The 19,970-nt window shown below is 40.9% G+C and overlaps 1 protein-coding gene across 5 annotated transcripts in view; it reads left to right on the top strand.

The window, feature by feature from the left end:
* Positions 1-19,970, top strand: part of cog5 (component of oligomeric golgi complex 5) — a 91,182-nt gene that overhangs the window by 68,937 nt on the left and 2,275 nt on the right. For 3 of the 5 annotated variants that reach the window (XM_008401222.2, XM_008401220.2, XM_081603678.1), the window contains 7 exons: positions 566-650; positions 5,987-6,191; positions 7,442-7,603; positions 9,362-9,461; positions 12,747-12,857; positions 14,961-15,023; positions 15,726-15,829. In XM_008401222.2, coding sequence (XP_008399444.1) covers positions 566-650; positions 5,987-6,191; positions 7,442-7,603; positions 9,362-9,461; positions 12,747-12,857; positions 14,961-15,023; positions 15,726-15,829 — 830 coding nt within the window. The remainder of the gene's footprint in view (positions 1-565; positions 651-5,986; positions 6,192-7,441; positions 7,604-9,361; positions 9,462-12,746; positions 12,858-14,960; positions 15,024-15,725; positions 15,830-19,970) is intronic. The other 2 variants (XM_008401223.2, XM_008401221.2) reach the window with 1 other exon arrangement.

The following is a 19,970-nucleotide window of genomic DNA, read 5'->3' as shown; positions in this document are numbered from 1 at the left end:
TACTTTGGGTTAACTAAACCAAGGAAAGTACCTTTTTCGTTGAGGAATGGAGAGGTTGCCACAGCTGGCCTATGCAGGCAGATGCATCAAGAGACTTTGACGGCTCTATGGGAACACAGAAACGTGAGGTACACCGACCACTGCCTGGAAGTTCTCCAGTGAACACTTTGAAGGTTTTGAAATAAATTGTCTTCCTGGGCAGCAGGAAAAAGGTTCAGAGCTCTTGTCTCTTGGAGTTTGACTCCAACAAGACTTTGGAATTGAGGTCTTGCTTCTGTAGTGGAATCAGTTCTTATCTGAACAGCAATGAGTTTTATTGCAAGGAGGAGTTTTGGCAGCGACGTCTCCAGCAGTGATGTATCCAGCACAAGGGATGCTTAGGAATTAAATCTGATCAGTTTGTGAATAAAAATGGATCACAACACAGGTCTCAGGCATGTCTTCCCCCTCTCTCTCCTCCCTATTTCTTGTTCAAGTACTGCACAAGAAAGGCCACTAAGTTATAAAAACTCTTGAAAAGAAAAAAAAAGGAGATATCAAGGTCTTACTTGTTTTTTTCTGATAGCAGGATGGTCAGCCAGATATTCTCTACACCTTCTGGACAGATGTAACTGGTACACTCAGTGAGAACTTTCATCGAGCAACTGAAGGTATGGCTGGTCTGTTTTTTCAGAACTTTTACATATATTGTTTTGCTGCTGAATTTCCACCTGGGAACTTGAACTCAAATTTAGTCACAACCAACAAGAATAGTGTAATCTGTAAGCTGTAACTGAGCTGTAAGCTGTTTGTCTGTGTGATCAGCACATAATGTCGATTACAATATAGTGTCATTTTATTTTAGCTGGATTATGTAACGATGGCAACATGCTTGCTCAGTTATCTTATAGAAGGTAGAAGGAGTTGTCATATGCTTTTCATCTATCCTCCTTTCTTGTCTGATGATCCAGAAGTATGCTGATCTGGGTTCTCGTTTTTAATATGTGATTTTGATTTAAGATGTTTATATGAAATCAAACCAGACCAGAATTCAGTTTTTAGTTTACTATTCATCATCTTTAAACTTATTCAGGCTCCAGACCTGAATAAGAGGGTTAGTAACCCTCAAATATCCTCCAAAAACTTGATGATTATGATATTCATAATGACAATGTGTTGTCATTATGAACATTATTATGGTAACAGGCTTACTATGACTTGTTTACTCTGTTTTGAAATGATTTATCATTCTATTCTTTAATTGTAGATCCAGTCAGCAAGATGCAGACAAAATTATACAAAGATTTTATAACCAATTTTTCAGTTCTCTATACAGATCTGTCTTTTACACTTATGGGTTCAGCATGGTTGAGCCGATGTGCCAAAATATCGACTCAACAGTTGCCTGGTGAAAATCCCAACATTTTGTTCTCAGCCTCATGTCGTTCACTCCTCCTTGTCACAACCCCTTGGCAAGCTTTTCACCCCCGTCTGAATTCAAAACTATTGTGTGATTGGTCTGAATTTGAAGGATATGTTTTATTTTCTCCTCCAAACCTCTTCTACCATGATCAATGGGTTTGCTGTACCATAAATGACATCTTACTGCAGTGGGAGGGGATTTTACAGGAGAGTGTGTCTTATTTACCTGGAATGGTGTTTACAAAAACCTCAACTGTTTGGCTGTGGCCTGACAATGCAGAGCCCTTAACAATTGTCCTGGAATATCTGAGCACAGCAACACAGTGAGAGAGAGGATCCACAACATCTGATACAGTCTCTCTCTTTCTGTGAATGTCTTTGAAAATTGTAAAAAAATAAATAAATAAAATAAAAAAACTTGAGAAAAACTACTAATAATATTAACAACATAATGTAAACAACCTACAGTTTGGCAAATTGTGTACTCAAGAATTGACTATGATTTTTAAAGCTCAGATGTGCAAAACAGCTCATTAGGTGTGGCTGATATAAAATTGGGCTGCACAACAGAACATGTACCAGGAGTCGATGCTGATCACTTTGTTGATCATTGAAAATAATTTGATCAGGACCCTTAATTGATATGAAATGAACATCAATTTAAAGCCTTGCTATATGTATACCTCACAACCAAGAGTCAATGTTAATTTGATTGTTTTGGTCACTAGTGATGAGTGATCATTTTATATTGCAATATATGAATGAAGTTTACATGTTGACTAGAGCATTTCTTGCAGCATTTCTTCCTCCAAAAAGACCCACTTAAATCAGCTGTGGTTGACTTAACTTTATTGGTGACAGATCATTAAACTTAGAGGACACACATGCACAGCAGTCACTCATGCAGTTCTGTGTGAACAGCATAAAAAGTAAGCAAACTAAGGTGTAGTATTATCTAAAATCAAAATGCTTTAACTTTACATTGTCATAATGTCATTCTCTCATCAAAAACACACCTGGAATGTTGCTTTGATTCCTTCATGCATTCTTAAGAAATCCTTGACGTTTCCATGGCAACCGAGCCTCTGCCTTTTCACACAGCTCTTTCTTGGAGGTGCAGTCCCCAAGCTGAGCTTCCCCCTCACAGAGCAGTTACACGACTCCCCCACTTAGCTCCTTCAGACTAGCGCCAGCAGCAAATAGCAAACACCTGGTGGAACTGCGTATCTGCTGATCTTATCATACAAGCTACCTCTCACTCCATGCTGGTAAAAATGGTAAAGGCTTAATGGAGAGATGTTGTTGTGATGATGTGGTTGAAGGCGCAGTGTTGGAAAGAGCAGAGCCTTCTTAAGTGTAACTAACACTCCTCTGAAAGCAAAACCTCGCCCCTGACAAATTTGGAATAATTCCAGAAAAGTGGGCGGAGCCAAGAGACGCTGCATGTGGGGATGAGCGGATAGGGTAAGCGAGGCTGCGATCAAGACGAAGGAAGCACTGCTTTCAGCTTGTCCACTTTGTACCTTTATTTATTGATTTTTCAGACTCCTGTAGTGACTTTTTTCAAAACAATAGCCATTGCTAACTCACTCTTTGTCTGTGTTGTTGGAGACGTTTATTGCGACAGCTCTGCTGCAGCCTGTCTGCCCTGAGCGAGCAGCGAGAGCGGCCATTATCCTCCATTAGCTTCTCCTCCTTCCTCAGTCTGACAGTCATCAGTTCAACACCAAACCTTCACCAACAGTCAGAGCAGAGCAGTCCCATTCCACTCCGTGTTCACATTCCTAATGTTGCCATTGGAGATGGAGTAGCATCACTTGCTACTCCATCTCCATCTAATTTGACCAATAAATTCTAGTTTGTTCATTTAATAATATACAGTGTGCAGGACCAGCAAACCAGCTGCGACCAATAGGAAAAGTCAACTGCTTAAGAATCATTTGAACAAAGAAAGCCAGTATTGATACAGTTTTAGGCAAAATAAGACCAAATTGTACAAAAATGTCAGAATTTGCACAGAAACATAATGTTAGAACCACAAATAACCTATTTCGACAGTTTATCAACAAAAAGTTTGATTTGTGGATTAGTTTCACTTCAGGTGTTAAATTACAAAGAAGGTTACATAGTTACTTGATTGTGCTATAAAATGGCACTGTGTGACTGGAAAATACATAATACTGCCCCTATAAATTGTTATTACACACATAATAAAAAACATGACATTGGAACTAAAAGCACAAAAGTCGCAGTTTAAAGTAAAATTTTGTGAACTCATCTGATTTAGAAGCAAGTTTAGAGTATATTTAATTAAACATGAAAACATTGTGCTGAGACAGTCTGCATGTAGCTTACTTCGGAGGAACAATGTAGCTTCTGTGATTGAATAAATGCATCCATGGCTCAGTTATTTTAGCAGCAATGTGGCTTGAACACTGTATTTGTAAAATTATTGTCACTGTTCGTATCTGCTTCCCTAAACATGTGGAATTTAATGTGATAAATTGTTTAAAGAAAGTGCTTGAGTTTACCTTCATAATCATTCTTTCATTGTAGTCATCACTTAAACTGAATGAATTCTCCCATCAGAAAAGTACAATGATAAGTATCTTTTTTTAAATCACTGAAATATAAAGTGCAGGTAGTGGATGGGTGCTTAATTGGGTGTATGTTTGAATATTTGTAAGACCAGGAGTAAGAAGAAGACTTAATTATTCCAGCAATAGCATTCATTCTTTATTGCTCACATTCACACTCACTCACTCTCGGATCACATGGAGGCGTTGAGCACAGAGTTGTCTGATTACAGAGAATACCAAAGTGAGAATAGGAGAGGCGGTTTTGGCTGCTTGCTTTTGTACTTGGCTTCAGTCTAATTTTGTTAAAAACCTGTTGTATCTCACAGGCTGTGTCTGAAAATATTCTTAGGCAGAAATAAGGAAAAAAGTGTATTGCGTTTAATTAACATGGAACTTATGTAGAGACATTTTTGTCGTAACAGTTTGTTTTTCATAATGAAAAGTAGCAAAGGATTACTGACAATCAACATAAAGATACGTTGAATGTGTATATACCAAAGTGCCCCATAGTTGCCACAAACTGGTCAGGCACATCAGGTGTGATCAGAGTATAGACCAGTGGTTCTTAACCTGGGTTCGATCCAACCCCAGGGGTTTGGTGAATGTGCATATGCAACTGGGGGGTTCGGTACCTCAAAAAAGGTTAAGAACCTCTGGTATAGAAGATCATGAACTAAATTGCTCTGGTTAAATCGAAGAGAATATCATAGATGAAGATTAATTTTATGACAAAATCTTTGGTTCTTTCTTTTGCGGAACAATTTTCTCTGCTTGTTCATTGCATGCCTAGTTACACTCAATTATTGATTAGAACTGTTCAGTTCGCTACATTAATTTGTGAAAAACTACTCAACCCCTCAAGCTTTACAAGAAAAATAGGTCAAACTCATTTCCAGTTATAAGTACTGTAAGATATCCTGGTGTAATCTGAATCTGCATGTAATTCCCAAATAGACAGAAAAACTTGGACTCTGGTAGCACAACATCTACTATTCTTGCCATCTGTTGTGGTTGGTGCTATACAAAAAAACTAAATTAAGTAAAAATAGTGGTTATATTAGTAAGCCATGCTGTAATTGTGCAAACCATTGCAGCAGTGAATGGAACTAGCTGAAAATGTCTCTTTCTGATACATAATCCGTCCCTGTTTTTGCTTGTGATGGTCTAGCTCAGTGGTGTCCAGAGTGGGTCCTTGAGGCCCGGCATCCTGCATGTTTTAGTTCTCTCCCTGGTTGTAGTAACAACCTCCTCAGCGTGTCGATGTTCTTCTTAGGCCTCTAATGAACCATCATTAGATCCAGGTGTGTTAAACCAGGGAGAGAACTAAAACATGCAGGACGCCGGGCCTCCAGGACCCACTTTGGGCACCACTGGCTCTAGCTCCAGTACAGTAAGAAAGTTTCGTTCCTCACAACAAAATATTGTCTTGTCTTTGGTTCTAAAGTTAAAAAGTGGCATACAGTCTGTCATTTGTTTTGCTCAGAAAATTTGTTTTGCTACTGCAGTTAATTCTTATGTAGAAGAATGCAGGAAGAATGTTTGACAGTCAGAATTGAATTATTTTGAAAACAACAACAAAAAAGCCCATCTACGATTTTTAGCAAACAAACTGAATGAATACATAGTTCCCACAAATCTGAACCAGACGTGAGCAAGTGCATCTTAGTAAGCAAGTGCATGCTCAATGCATAGCAGACCCATGGCTTCCAGACCAGTTAAAAGAAAAATATGTGGACAATCTTGGACACTGTGCAAAAGAAAGATACATGAACAAAGTCACTGCTGACCCATATGAGACGGAGAAGGAAAACATGTCAGACGATGCGGACAAGCTGCCTCTGATCTGATCTCTGACTTAACTTAAAACAAGATGTTTTTTCCCCATGTTAATTTACCTGATTATTAAGGAATTATTATTGAAAAGTATAGAGACTTTTCAGCAAGTCTCCATACCTTGCTGAAAAGTTACTTTTAATTTTATCTGCTTGCTTGTTTTTCTTTTCCAGCCTCCTCTTTCCTCAAGCAAGCTTTTGAAGGAGAGTACCCGAAACTTCTGCGACTGTACAATGAGCTGTGGCGCCGTCTGCAGCAGTACAGCACAAGCCTGCTAGGGGCTCTGACGAGCAGCGGAGGGTTGGACATGCCTCTGGACATCACTACTGCAGAAATCGAGAGCCAGGACCTGTTCACACATGGAAAACAGGACTACAAGTGAGTTCATTCAAATTAACCAACTAAACCAATTAAAGCCACTTTCATTTTGTCTGGAGTGAAACTGGGTTGCAAAGCATTTTTCAGAGTATTAATTTCTCACCGTTTGGTGCTACCACTCTTTAATACCAAAATGATCAGTTGTACAGCAACAGGAAAAACACAGCTGGCTACACTGTCCCTGCTTAATAGCAGGAACTTGGTCCGTCGTTTGCATAGATTGGTAGAGTTGTCTGCTCTATTTAAAAGAAAATAAAAAGCTTTTCAATAAAGAGAAGCAGACTGCTATATAACTTCCATGTACCTACAAAAATGTACATTTTACATTTTTGGGCATTAATCTATTTCAGTTTGAGGTTTTAATGGTGCTATTGTTGTATGTATCCTTGCATCCCTGAACAAATAAACTGGTATATGAAGGCAGTCTCTGGGTGACAGGCTATTGGGGAAAGATTCTATTTTTGTCTTTGTCTTGATGAACTTTTTTATTATCTTAGCATATGTTTTAAGAACATCCCCCCTCTCTATTCATCTCCTATAGAGTTTGTGCAGCGAGGCGAGCAAACAACATAATTCATGTGTTACGCTGAACACGGGGGCTAGTGACGTGACACAAAAAAGTTTGAAATTGTTCAACTTTTCCAACTTTTCCAGGGAGTGGAAAAATTGGAAAATCCATCCATCCCTGTGTGTTGAGCCGTTACTAAAGAAATGAGAGGGGAGGCGTAGCTTGATGCACCACAGTGAAACTTTCTGTCATTCTGGTTGAAAGAGAGAGAGAGATGCGACAAAAACAATCAAGGGATTATTATCACCTCCTTTTATTATTGAGCCCATTTTAATTTATCGTGTGAATAATGGAGTTATTGTTTATCACGCTCTAACACACCCCCATGACATCACAGACCCTGGCCTTTGAATTTGGTGCGGATATCAGTCTGAACAGTCCTTTTCTTCCTTGCCTCAAAGGACACAAAGTCCATGATTTCCAAAAATGTGGACACTACTCCACTTTGCATCAGTCCATCTCAGATGAGCTTAAGCCCAGAGACGCCTTTGGTGTTTCTGGGTGTTATGGTTAAAGGGTTTTCACTTTGTATGGTAGAGTTTTAACTTGCACTTGTAGATGTAGTATCGAACATACATTACCACATATCTGTTACATTGATGTTGGTTTTTACTGCATTGCCGCCTGAAAGACTGAATGTCTGTGACATTATTTGATCTGGTGTCTGTGTGTGTTTATGCAGTCCAGAAAAAGCCCTGAAGGACTCTCTGCAGCCGTATGAGGCAGCATACCTCTCCAAGTCCCTGTCCCGTCTGTTTGATCCCATCAACCTGGTGTTCCCCATAGGGGGGCGCAACCCACCCTCCAATGATGAGCTGGAAAGCATCATAAAAACCATCAGCAGGTGAGTTCATTACATGCCAGCTGACCGTCTTACAGCACACATGTACTTGAAGTTTCAATGTGTCAGAGGTGTGAAAAAATCAAGCTTTATTTTTTATTTTAAATATAATAGAAAGAAGGACATTCTGAATTAACTCACAGATTAAAGCGTTTTTTTCTAAAATACAAAAATAAATGTCAGATAAATTTACTGATCTTTGTATTTCACTAGGTGTTCCATGTAACTTTTCAGTGCCTTCAGATGACTTTTGTTGTAAATCGACATGATATGAAAAAACTGAATTTGCTTTTGTTACAAAAACACAAATATCCAAAAGAATCAGAGTCTCAGAGAGAGGAAGACCCCTGTTAGAAGATGTGATTCTGTTTCATAAAGGTGACTTTTCTCCAAGCAGGTCCAGTGAAAGTCTTGATTGAATAAATGTGTTGCCACATACTGACTTTAATAGTTGCCACTATTAGTCAGTATGTGGCAGAGCTAAAAAAAAAAAAAGTGCTTTTAATTTTCCTAACTTTCCTGAGCTTTTGGCACTGTTAACATTTACTGTTTCTTCTCTATCATCTATGGGCTCATACTTACCGTATTTTCCGCACTAGAAGGTGCACCTTAAAACCTTTAATTTCCTCAAAAGCCAACAGTGCGCCTTATAATCCGGTGCGCCTTATATATGGACCAATATTGAGCCACAACAGGTCTAGCAACTACGGTAAGCAGCCGCCGACTTCATTTTCCCCCGTAGAAGAAGTAGTGCACGGTGCATGCTGGGATAGTTGTCAGAACGCTGGTTTGTTAATAAAGTTTGACTCACCTATCCATAGACATGAATACTAACCGTCTAGAACAGGGGTGGGCAACTCCAGGCCTCGAGGGCCGGTCTCCTGCAACTTTTAGATGTGTCTCTATTTCAACACACCTGAGTCAAATAATAAGGTCGTTAGCAGGACTCTGGAGAACCTGCCTGCACTGAGGAGGTGGTTCAGCTATTGGATCCAGGTGTGTTCTACCAGGGAGACATCCAAGAGTTGCAGGACACCGGCCCTCGAGGACCAGGATTGCCCACCCCTGGTCTAGAATCAGGTCGTCTGCAGCTCATTTAGCACCACGTTCTCCACGAACATGCTGTGCTGTGCGCGAACGGAGACGGGTGACCGTCGTCTGGCCACGTCCCGGCCCAGTCGCGGAAGCCTCTCCTCACCGAGCGGAGTCATTCTTTATGTCAACAAAGTGACATTCATCCGGGGTGCTTCGACTAGGGCTGCCAAGGGACCAGCCCCTATACATTTAAACCCGGGGGCGCGGGTGAAGAGAGACAGAGACTGCGGCGGCAGCGTGTCGGTTGGTCTGTGTTACCCAGAAAGCAGTTGGGCACAATATCGCAACACCAACACCGTGAGTGAAACGATGACTGGGGCAGCCTAGTATATAAAGTACTCGGGGAACCTTGTCCTGTATAGGTTCAATACGGGACGGGTGGCAACCGTAGCGTCTATTCTATGCGCCCTATAGTGCGGTGCGCCCTCTATATGAAAAAAGTTTTAAAACAAGCCATTCATTGAAGGTGCGCCTTATAATCCGGCGTGCCTTATAGTGTGGACAATACGGTAGTTGAAAATTCACAATATTATGAGTTCATACGAAATGTTGGGTTCTTTCCATAGAAAATATGTTTTCAGAAGTTATACATACGACTCATTTATTAAAAGCTTCTATATTTCTGCATTACTAAGATGCATTTGACTGAGACTGTTTTCTTTCCAGTGAGCTGAATGTGGCATCAGTGGATCCAAACCTCTCTCTTGCAGTGGCCAAGAATGCTGCAAAAACCATCCAACTCTTCTGTGTAAAGTCTGAGCAGCTGGTATGTACAGCAGCCTGTTGTACCTCAAACACAATCCAGTGACTTATACCTTATATCCACTCATGTATGTGAGAAATCGTTAGCTTTAAGCTTTTATATCTTAGCATGTCAGAAATAAGCACCAGTTTTTCAAGCCTGTTACAGCCTCTGATAAGGTGACATTTGCTGTGAGCCAACAAAAATTAGGCCAAAGTGCAGAGGCATTGAGTGTGGGAAACAAAATTATGAAACTTAAACATTGCATAATGTCTACTGCTTAATGCTAATAAAATAATATTGATGAGCTGGCTATTTAAAAAATGTGAGAACTTTGTCATATCTTCAATTTTCACCAATAGCCTCTCTTGACAAAGAATATAAACATGGCAAAAAAAAAAACTGACACTTCAATGGTTACAAACCCAAAACATTCATGCAGTTCCCACAGAAGGAAACTGTAGACAAAAGATAAATGTTCTGCCATATTGTACTGCAGAATGTCTGAATATATCAGTACCAACACCACCTACTGAAATTAAAGTTATATCATGATATTTTGTGGTCTTTAGTGTGACAACAATAAAGGTGACAGTAAAAAAGTTTTTAGAATGTATTTGCAGTTTAGTTTGGTTACTACAGGTATGAACCCCACCAACACAAATTCTGCTCTTTGACAAGATCAATCCAAATTATTATCACAGTGAGATAATGAATGAATTGGATGCTAAATTTCTATCACAAACCTCATACCTCATGTTAAGCATGGTAGCAGAGGGGTGGTAATTTGGGCTTGTTTTGCAACCTCAGGACCTGGGCATCCTCTAGTCTAGCGGTTCTCAACATGGGCGGTACCGCCCCCCAGGGGGCGTTCAGAGGACGGCAGGGGATGCTGGCGGACATTTTTACAAAAGTGTGGCGCTGGGATGCCTTTGGGGGGCGTTTGGTCGAAGGTAAACTTTACACCTTAAATGCACAACAATGCCAGTTTAGACTTTGAGCAACTTGGTAAAACTGTATTGTACAACATTAAATCATGCTTGGCAGCTCTTCTTCTATTCAGTGTTTGTAGCTTCTGTTAGCTTCTGTTAGCTTCTTGGCGCAGCTCCGCTCTCCTGCTACTGGTAGCTAAAATCACGATACCCTCACTGTGTATCCCTCTAAAAAATGAACCCATTTAAATAAAGACATAAAGAAATCCCTCCATGGGTGATACCACGATAGAGAGCGTTCATTTTATAGCGTTAACACGGTGCTGTAAGTGGTCCGGTATGAAACGGGGGTGATAGAACAACACAGCACTTTAAAATTTCAATAATCAGAATGCAGAAATTGTTTCCGTTGTTTTAAAAGGTTTATGTCAGTCTGCCTTTTCCCCATCGATACGCTTCCCGACCGCCCTGCACCTTAGGGGTTAAAAAAAAAAGACGTTCACATTGCACAAAACTGAAAGAGGAGAAGCGGGACATAAAACGGAGCAACGAACTAGATGTGAATTATGGCATAAAAACGGAGAATTCGACGCTGAACAGTGAAAAAATCAACACATGATGTGAAACGCATCATGTGTTGATTAGGTGGCACAGCAGGTGATGAGTGAAGATTACTGATGGTCAATAAACGATAAAATAAATGTAGCAACAGGAAAGAAACTAAAGTGGACATAGCAATAAACCAAGAGAGGATAAAACTAATCAAAGGAAACTAAATGGAAATGAATGAAGAACAAAATGCAAGAATAAACTAAGAAACTAAAGTAAATACAGAGGAATAAACTGGTATGGCAAGACCTTTAGAGCAATAATTAATAGAGAGACTGTATGGCAAGAATAAACAGACACTATTTCCACATAAAATATAAAATAATATTGTTGAAATGCCATGGGTTTGTTGAGACCATATCTAGTACTGAGAATAAATATATCTTAAAGACCATAACAGTAAATAACTTAACACTTATTTATGTTTTTAATTAGATTTGATATATTTATTTCTTCAATATTATTTTTCATGTCAGTGTTAATGTCATGAGGCTGATGACTCCATGACACTTTCAATTTGACTCATTAGGATTTGATTAAGAACCAGATTTGTTCTTTGTAATTTCTGCCCAGTAAAACTATTAATCTATAATCAATAGACAGGTCTATATAAAGATATAATCCATGTTTCTGTCTCATATTTGTATAGCATTAAAAGGAACTTTAGTTTTTCCACTGAAAGCTCTGGTTTGCACAATAAATGCCATGTGGGTGAAGTTTTATGGATGATACTCTGATGTCCCATTTTCCTGAAGGCAGCACAGAGCTGCACCACCAGAAACTGACAAACACTGAAGAGAAGAAGAGTTATGATTAATGTAGTTACAGTTCTATCCATGTTTTAATGTTGCAGAGCTCAGTCGTTTTGCAAATAGTTCAAAGTTTAAACTGGCATGTTGTACATCTTTTATCTGGTCATTTTGTGGAAGATTTAACAACTAGAAAATGGCACAAAATAAGAATATGTTTTCCACTCTGATTGGCTGCTGTTATGCCTACCGATTTTAACTTGAATGTTCATTGCATTTGTCAAAATAATTTCTATTCCCATGACTTTTCTATTCTCTGGGAAATTATTTTTGATGATAAATACAGAAACAAGCATAAAAATCAACACATCTACAATAGTGATAGTAATATTAATAATAAAATAATTGTCAGTGCAAAGTAGCCTGCAATTTTTTTGGTGGGCGGTGAGGGACCTGGATAAAGGCTGGGGGGCCGCTGGCCCAAAAAAGGTTGAGAAACGCTGGTCTAGTCCTTAAGTTCACCATGAAATTATCTGCATACTGAAAGAGCGTAAAGTCAAAATAAGACTGTCTCTTGGCAATGTGAACATTTAGGTTATTACCATAACTCAAAATACAGCAGATTAGGAAAACGTCATTCGTAATAATATTTCAGACTAGACCTGAAGATATCCTTGTGGAAATGAAGGTCTGGAAACGTTGGTGAACTGAAATGAGTAAAGAATCCCTTCGCAACGCCGAGACTCTTAGCATGGTCTTTTTTTGGTAGTAACTTAATGATTACTCCAACCAAATTAGCTGTAGTAGGTTTTCACTCTTTTTTTTTTTAGTTTGAAAACTAAAAAAATGATTCTTTTGGGATATTTTATTTCTTCAATGGTACAGGTTGCCCAATTGCTAGAGCATAGGGAGATATTTGGGGAATTCTTTCTAACATTTGCTGATTATGTCTTCTGTCTGTTAAATGTAACTTTACACTCTGTCACTTATTGAACCCTTTGTGTCCTTCCTGTCCACAGCTCTGTACTCAAGGAGATGCCAGTCAGGTGATTGGACCATTGACAGAAGGGCAAAGAAGGAATGTTACTGTGGTCAACACTCTGTACCGCCTACAACAGGCTGTTGCTAAGGTAACAGAGGAGAATTTCCAATTAACTTACTGAATTATACCAACTACCAAGTGTGGTAGTTCTGACTTGCTGTGGCGTACAGCAGCTGTAAGCTACTTTTACTGTAGTGTTGGAGATGCCTGTAAGGTTGGTGAAAATGAATTCTGAAATATTAGACAAGGGTGCATAAAAACATAATTCTATTTCTAGAATTATGATAATGCATCACGTTAGTTCTGTTACTTTCATTGAGATTTTTTCTTTAATCAAACTTTCATGTCTGCCTATGGGAATTTTTTTCATTTTTTTTGGACAAGCATTTCTTCTTGTTTTTGGATGCTGTGCAGATGGAGTGTTTTTTGCCCTTTTGTTACGATGCGTAACCATAGCAACAGGATAGTTTACAACAGGGAGCAGCTGATTAATATTGCAAAAGCTGAAATAATACCACAACTGAAGCCAGGAATCCCAGAGGAGTTGGAAAGGAGACGTCATGGATGCAGAGCAGGAGCAATAAGGACAGAGACAAGGAAGAAGTTCAAACCATCTCTACCATCAATTGTAATGTCTAGTTCAAACTTTTACTTTTTGCAATTTTCTTGCAGTCGCTCTGCACTTTCATAGAGTTTTTTTTTGTTGTTGCCTTTTTCTTTTTTCAAACTTTCATTTCTGCCTTTCTGGCAGAAACATAACTTTTTTATACAGTTTTTTGGAAATGTGACTTTTTCCTAATCTCACATCAATACCATCACCTGCATCTTTCAGTGACTTCGTGCAACGCATCTGCAAAAACTGCAGTATATCCAAAACCCATTCATCACCCCAGTTCTTAAAAATCTCCACGTGCTCCCGATACCAACACATAGGTGTTGAATCGGAATATTGGTGGAATATTTTGTATTGGACTAGTCCAATACAAAATATTCCTCATGCCTGCAAAACACTCAATAAGCTTGCTGCCTGATTGGATTTGATTTGACTGATTTATCCCAGACATGTCACAACCAGTGTGGAACATATCCACAGTAACTCTAGTATGAATCTGTGCATCTATGCATACACCCCCCCCCACACACACACGCGCACACATGCAACCCCCCCCCCCACACACACACACACACACACACGCGCACCCCCACCCCCCCCCACACACACACACACACACACACACACACACACACACACACACACAATTGAACATATGTAAAAGAAACAAAAACCTTATAAAATGCGTTTATATCAATACATTTACTTTAATGGAATGCACACAAGAATAAATCTGTGAAGCAAGTATGGAGATATGTGTCCACATCTATTCATACTTAGTGTATGTACAACTGTGGAAAAAAATAAGAGACCACTTAAAATAATCAGTATCTCTGATTTTACTTTTATAGGTATATGTCTGAATGAAATGATCATTGTTCTGTCAGTAGTTCCATGAACTATTGACAGAAATTTCTAAGTAAGAATTTAGTATTTATTTATTTATTTTAGTATTTATTTGCAGAAAAATTATAAATGGTCAAAACAACAAAAAAGATGCAGTGCTTTCAGATTTGAAATAATGCAAAGAAAACAAGTTTATGTTCATTTAGAAACAATAATACTAATGTTTTAACTCGGAAAGAGTTCAGAAACTCTGTTTGCTGGGATAACTATGAGGTTTTCAATGAAGTTCAGTGCAGTGTTCTCTAATTTTTTTCCAGAGCTGTATGTATGTAGACACATATGTTAGTCGCGCAGCATGCTGGGTTTATTTATTTATTTTTCTTATTTTATTTTATAAGCGCATCAGCAACAACAGCATGCTGATGCATGGCATCGCTTTGCTGACGCACCATATGCATTTGACCATATGTCAAATGCATATGGTGTCATATTCATTTGACATGACTGCGCCGTAACAAATGCTTTCAGGCAGAGTAGCAGTGCACGGCCGTGTGTATATCATATATTTATTTTGTTCATTCTGGTAATTTAACCTCAAAATAATGTTTTTGCCTACAGGCTTTGACGAGATGCTTTAGCAGCTTCTCGTCAAAGTGACAGTCTTCCTTGTGAACATGTGCTGTACTGGACTATTTCTGCACTTGCTAACAGATGTTTTTTTCTAATTTGCAGATTATTTCTGCTTTGGGAGCATGTCCACCAGCTGCGGTAGATGCCCTCTTGTCTTCTTTGGAGGTATCAAATTTCTCTCATGATTCAACTATGAATCAGGTCTATATATAGACCTGATTTGATGTGGTTTTTAATTCAGGTCAAATCAGTCTTTTCCTTTCTAAAATGTTACCTGGCACACAGCTGGAAAGGTCACTGTCTTTTTGTTTAATTCAAAATTAAACATCTTTAATTTCTTAATTTCGTCAAGATCTTTAAATAAAAGTAAACATTTGTTTATCTGAGGAAATCTAACAATTTTTACAATCCAGCTTTGTTAAAGGTTTGACTGAGCTTTCATGAAAACATAGCCTGGATGTTTGCTAGTGGTCTTTATTTATCAGCTTTACTGGAAGAGGAAAGAAGGGATTGTAGAGTGTAGTCTCTAATTTGTGTGCCTGTTGAGTCAGAATAAGTCAGGTAATATCACTCCTCCATTTGTTGCTGAACTGCTGCAGCTTACCTTTGAGATGTCAAAATACTTGAAAAGAATATTTTTAGTCTTAATGTTTGTTTGCCTTAAACTTCCTGCCTGTAAGTTTATGGCAAGGAAATCAGAATTGGTCTAAATGATTTTAAAACCATTTAAAACACAAATACAGAGATCTACAACCATCAACTGATGACATGTTTCTCTAACATACAGAGATCTAACACTGGGCTTGGGCTCAGAAGCTGTACTTATGTCATTGTGCCTGTTTAACTGTTTACCTGATTTGACCTCAGGGAGTTCAGGCCCTGATGAGCAGCGCAGTGCAGCCTCTGCTGCAGTCTGTGAGCGACTCTATTGAGGCCATCATCATCACACTTCACCAAGAAGACTTCTCAGGGTAAGGCATTTACTTTCTTTTCGTTCCTCTGTGAAATAAGAAAGATGGGAGACGATCTCCCAGGCTGAGTGTGTTCTGGTTGGATCTTTGAAACATTCCAAGCAGAAGTTATAAATAGTTTGAAGTTGTTTTGTTTTTCATGCTGTATTTCATGGAGGCCAGATATACAAGTTAAAGTATGTCTGGCCTCCACTTTTATCTAGAGGCACAAACTTCTATTGGAACCCAGTGAGATGGTTGGGTTGAAATGAGCCATCCATCCATCCATCCATCCATCCATCCATCCATCCATCCATCCATCCATCCATCCATCCATCCATCCATCCATCCATCCATCCATCCATCCATCCATCCATCCATCCATCCATCCATCCATCCATCCATCCATCCATCCATCCATCCATCCATCCATCCATCCATCCATCCATCCATCCATCCATCCATCCATTTTCTGCCGCTTATTCGGCAGAAAATGGGTCGCGGGGGCAGCAGCTTCAGAAGGGAGGCCCAGACTTCCCTCTCCCCAGCCACTTCTTCTTCCCTCATTCGTGAACAAGATCCCCAGATACTCAAACTGAAAAGAAAATTGAAATGAGCTGCTTCTTCAATTAGGAAATAGTTTTCCTAATTGTGTAATGGGTCTTTTTACTAGGCCTGTCACGATAACAAATTTTGCTGAGCGATTAATTGTCTAAAAAATTATTGCAATAAACGATAATATTGTTTCAAGACCTTTTGACATTGATTTAATGGAAATGATGTAATGATGCATGCGATTTCCTGCCATAGATAGATACTTTATTTTCAAAGTATACATAACACAGGAACTGATAAACTAAATAAACAAAACAACCAAAAACAAAAATAAAATGGATTCTCAGTCTCCATTAACAAAAACGTACTTGAATAAAAACTAAAAAACATAAAGCCAAAGTGGAAATAAATACTGCATTCAACCAAAAGAGTGCAGATTATGAAGTCTGTATACTATATTGCCCTTCAGAGGTGAGAGGTTCTGAAGAGAGCTGAGAGGTTCCGGCTAGAAATAGTCGGCTTCACCTCGACGGCTCTGGTTCTGGAACCAGTCTCCTTGAGAGGGGCTGGACGTACTTCCACTCTGGAGTTGCCCACGGTGAGAGGCGCCAGGCTGGAGTAGGCATACTTATTGCCCCCCATCTTGGCGCCTGTACGTTGGGGTTTACCCCGGTGAACGAGAGGGTAGCCTCCCTCCACCTATGGGGGGGGGACGGGTTCAGACTGTTGTCTGTGGTTACGGGCCAAACAGCAGTTCGGATTACCCACCCTTCTTGGAGTCCTTAGAGGGGGTACTGGAGAGTGCCCCTCCTGGGGACTCCCTTGTTCTACTGGGGGACTTCAATGCTCACGTGGGCAATGACAGTGAGACCTGGAGGGGTGTGGTTGGGAGGAACGGGCCCCCGATCTGAACTCGAGTGGTGTTCTGTTGTTGGACTTCTGTGCTCGTCACGGATTGTCCATCATGAACACCATGTTCAGGCATAAGGGCGTCCATATGTGCACTTGGCACCAGGACACCCTAGGCCGCAGTTCGATGATCGATTTTGTCATCGTTTCATCGGACCTGCGGTGGCATGTCTTGGACACTCGGGTGAAGAGAGGTACGGAGCTGTCCACTGACCACTACCTGGTGGTGAGTTGGCTCTGGTGGTGGGGGAGGAAGCCGGTCAGACCTGGCAGGCCCAAACGTGTAGTGAGGGTCTGCTGGGAACGTCTGGCGGAGTCCTCGGTGAGACGGAGCTTCAACTTTCATCTCCGGCAGAACTTTGAACACATTCCGGGGGAGGTGGGGGACATTGAGTCTGAGTGGACCATGTTCCGCGCCTCCATTGCCGAGGCGGCTTATCGGAGCTGCAGTCGCAAGGTTGCTGGTACCTGTTGCGGTTGCAACCCTCGAACCCATTGGTGGACACCTTCAGTGAGGGATGCTGTCAAGCTGCAGAAGGAGTCCTATCAGGCCTTTTTGGCCTGTGGGACTCCAGAAGCAGCTGATGGGTACCCGCATGCTTCTGGGTACCAGAAGCATGCGGCTCAGTTGGTTGCTGAGGCAAAAACTCGGGCGTGGGAGGAGTTTGGAGAGGCCATGGAGAAAGACTTCCGCATGGCTTCGAGGTGATTCTGGTCCACCATCCGGCGTCTCAGGAGGGGGAAGCAGTGCAGCACCAACACTGTTTATAGTGGGGATGATGTGCTGCTGACCTCAACTCGGGACGTTGTGGGCCGGTGGGCGGAATACTTGAAAGACCTCCTCAATCCCACCAAACATGCCTTCTGTTGAGGAAGCTGAGCATGGGGACTCTGGGTTGGGCCCTCCAATCTCTGGGCACGAGGTCACCAAGGTGGTTAAAAAGCTCCTCGGTGGCAGGGCCCCGGGGGTGGATGAGATCCGTCCGGAGTTCCTTAAGGCTCTGGATGTTTGTAGGGTTGTGTTGACTTACACGACTCTGCAATATCGCATGGACATCAGGGGCAGTTCCCCTGGATTGGCAGACTGGGGTGGTGGTCCCCCTGCTCTGCACCCTCAGCGGGGTCCTGGAGGGTGCATGGGAGTTCGCCCAACCAGTCTACATGTGTTTTGTGGACTTGGAGAAGGCGTTGGACCTTGTCCCTCGGGGGGTGGGCTCTGTGGGGGGTACTCTGGGAGTATGGGGTACTGGGCCCTTTGATACGGGCTGTCAGGTCCCTGTATGACCGGTGTCAGAGTCTGGTCCGCATTGCCGGCAGTAAGTCGGGCTCGTTTCCGGTGAGAGTTGGACTCCGCCAAGGCTGCCCTTTGTCACCGATTCTGTTCATTACTTTTATGGACAGAATTTCTAGGCGCAGCCAAGGTGTTGAGGGGATCCGTTTTGGTGGCTTTAGGATCACATCTCTGCTTTTTGCGGATGATGTGGTCCTGTTGGCTTCATCAGATCGTGATCTGCAGCTCTCACTGGAGCGGTTCGCAGCCGAGTGTGAGGCGGCCAGGATGAGGCTCAGTGCGTCTGACTACCTAATGCAGTAGTTCACACTACACGTTTTTTTGCTGCTATTTTCCCCTTATGACAATCTTAGATCGTCGGCCGTTCTAAGATTGTCGCTGGTGATTTCGTAACCGCGTCCTGCAGTGTGTGGTGTGTTATGGTAGATTGTCATGGCCGCTTCGATCTAAATCAGGGGTTTTCCTCGACTGAAAGCTTAATGCTGAATGTGAAGGGTAGCCACTCAGAAAGCGCGGATTCTCCTCCGCGCTTTCTGAGAGGAAATTACGGAGGGGAATCCCAAACAACTGACATGGCACAACCCGAAGTCCAGCGGACTCTTGTGCAAAGAATATAGAAATGACAAGGGGATGAGTTGGAGCCAAATTGCTACAGCAATTGATAAACTATAAGTTTTCAGCTGTTCTTCGTTAACGTGACATAAATAGGTTATAAGGATTTTTATTGAGTCAGGACTTTACGCTGACTCTAGCCACATGCATCACAGGTAGATTCTAGTAAAGCATTGATTAATGCCTGATTTTAAAATGAGTTAACTGGACTTGTAGCCATTATTTTGTGCCCATGTGGCTGGACACCACACGGCACGACGAACCCGTTATACCTAGGATTTCTGTCGGCTAATGTGTCTCAGGTTTTGAAAATGGGCCGACAACTCGTGTAATGTGCGCTGGACATTACTCTAAGGAAATGAGGAGGGGAGGGTCAGTGGAGAGCACCGGAGCTGAGCCTTTTTTCATTCAGTGTCATCAAGAGAAAGAAAAAAAGGGCAGGAAGAGACGATAAAGCAGATAATTAAAATGAGGTTGATAGGTTTAATTTATCGTGCGATAAATTGATTTATTGTTTTTCGCAACAAGGCCTACTTTTTACAAAATCATTTTCACTGTTGACATTAAATTTAATCAACAGCAAGGAAGTTGACCATTGTTTTTGAACTTTTGTCACCAACACATAATATCAGAAGAGACACATTGTGATCCTTTCTGAATGACACCTCAAAGAGAGACAATTGGATTAGCTCTTATTTCAAATTCTGTTAACTCAAGAAAATAAAAGTGGTTTAATTCAGAGCAGCTGGAGAGTCTGCACAAATGTTGAGATTCCCAGTTCTCCTTCTCCCAACT

Source organism: Poecilia reticulata, chromosome 23 (assembly GCF_904066995.2).
Source record: "Poecilia reticulata chromosome 23, P_reticulata-male-v2, whole genome shotgun sequence".
NCBI lineage: Eukaryota > Metazoa > Chordata > Actinopteri > Cyprinodontiformes > Poeciliidae > Poecilia > Poecilia reticulata.
Note: the sequence above shows the minus strand (reverse complement) of the source record. Positions and strands in the feature narration are given on the sequence as shown.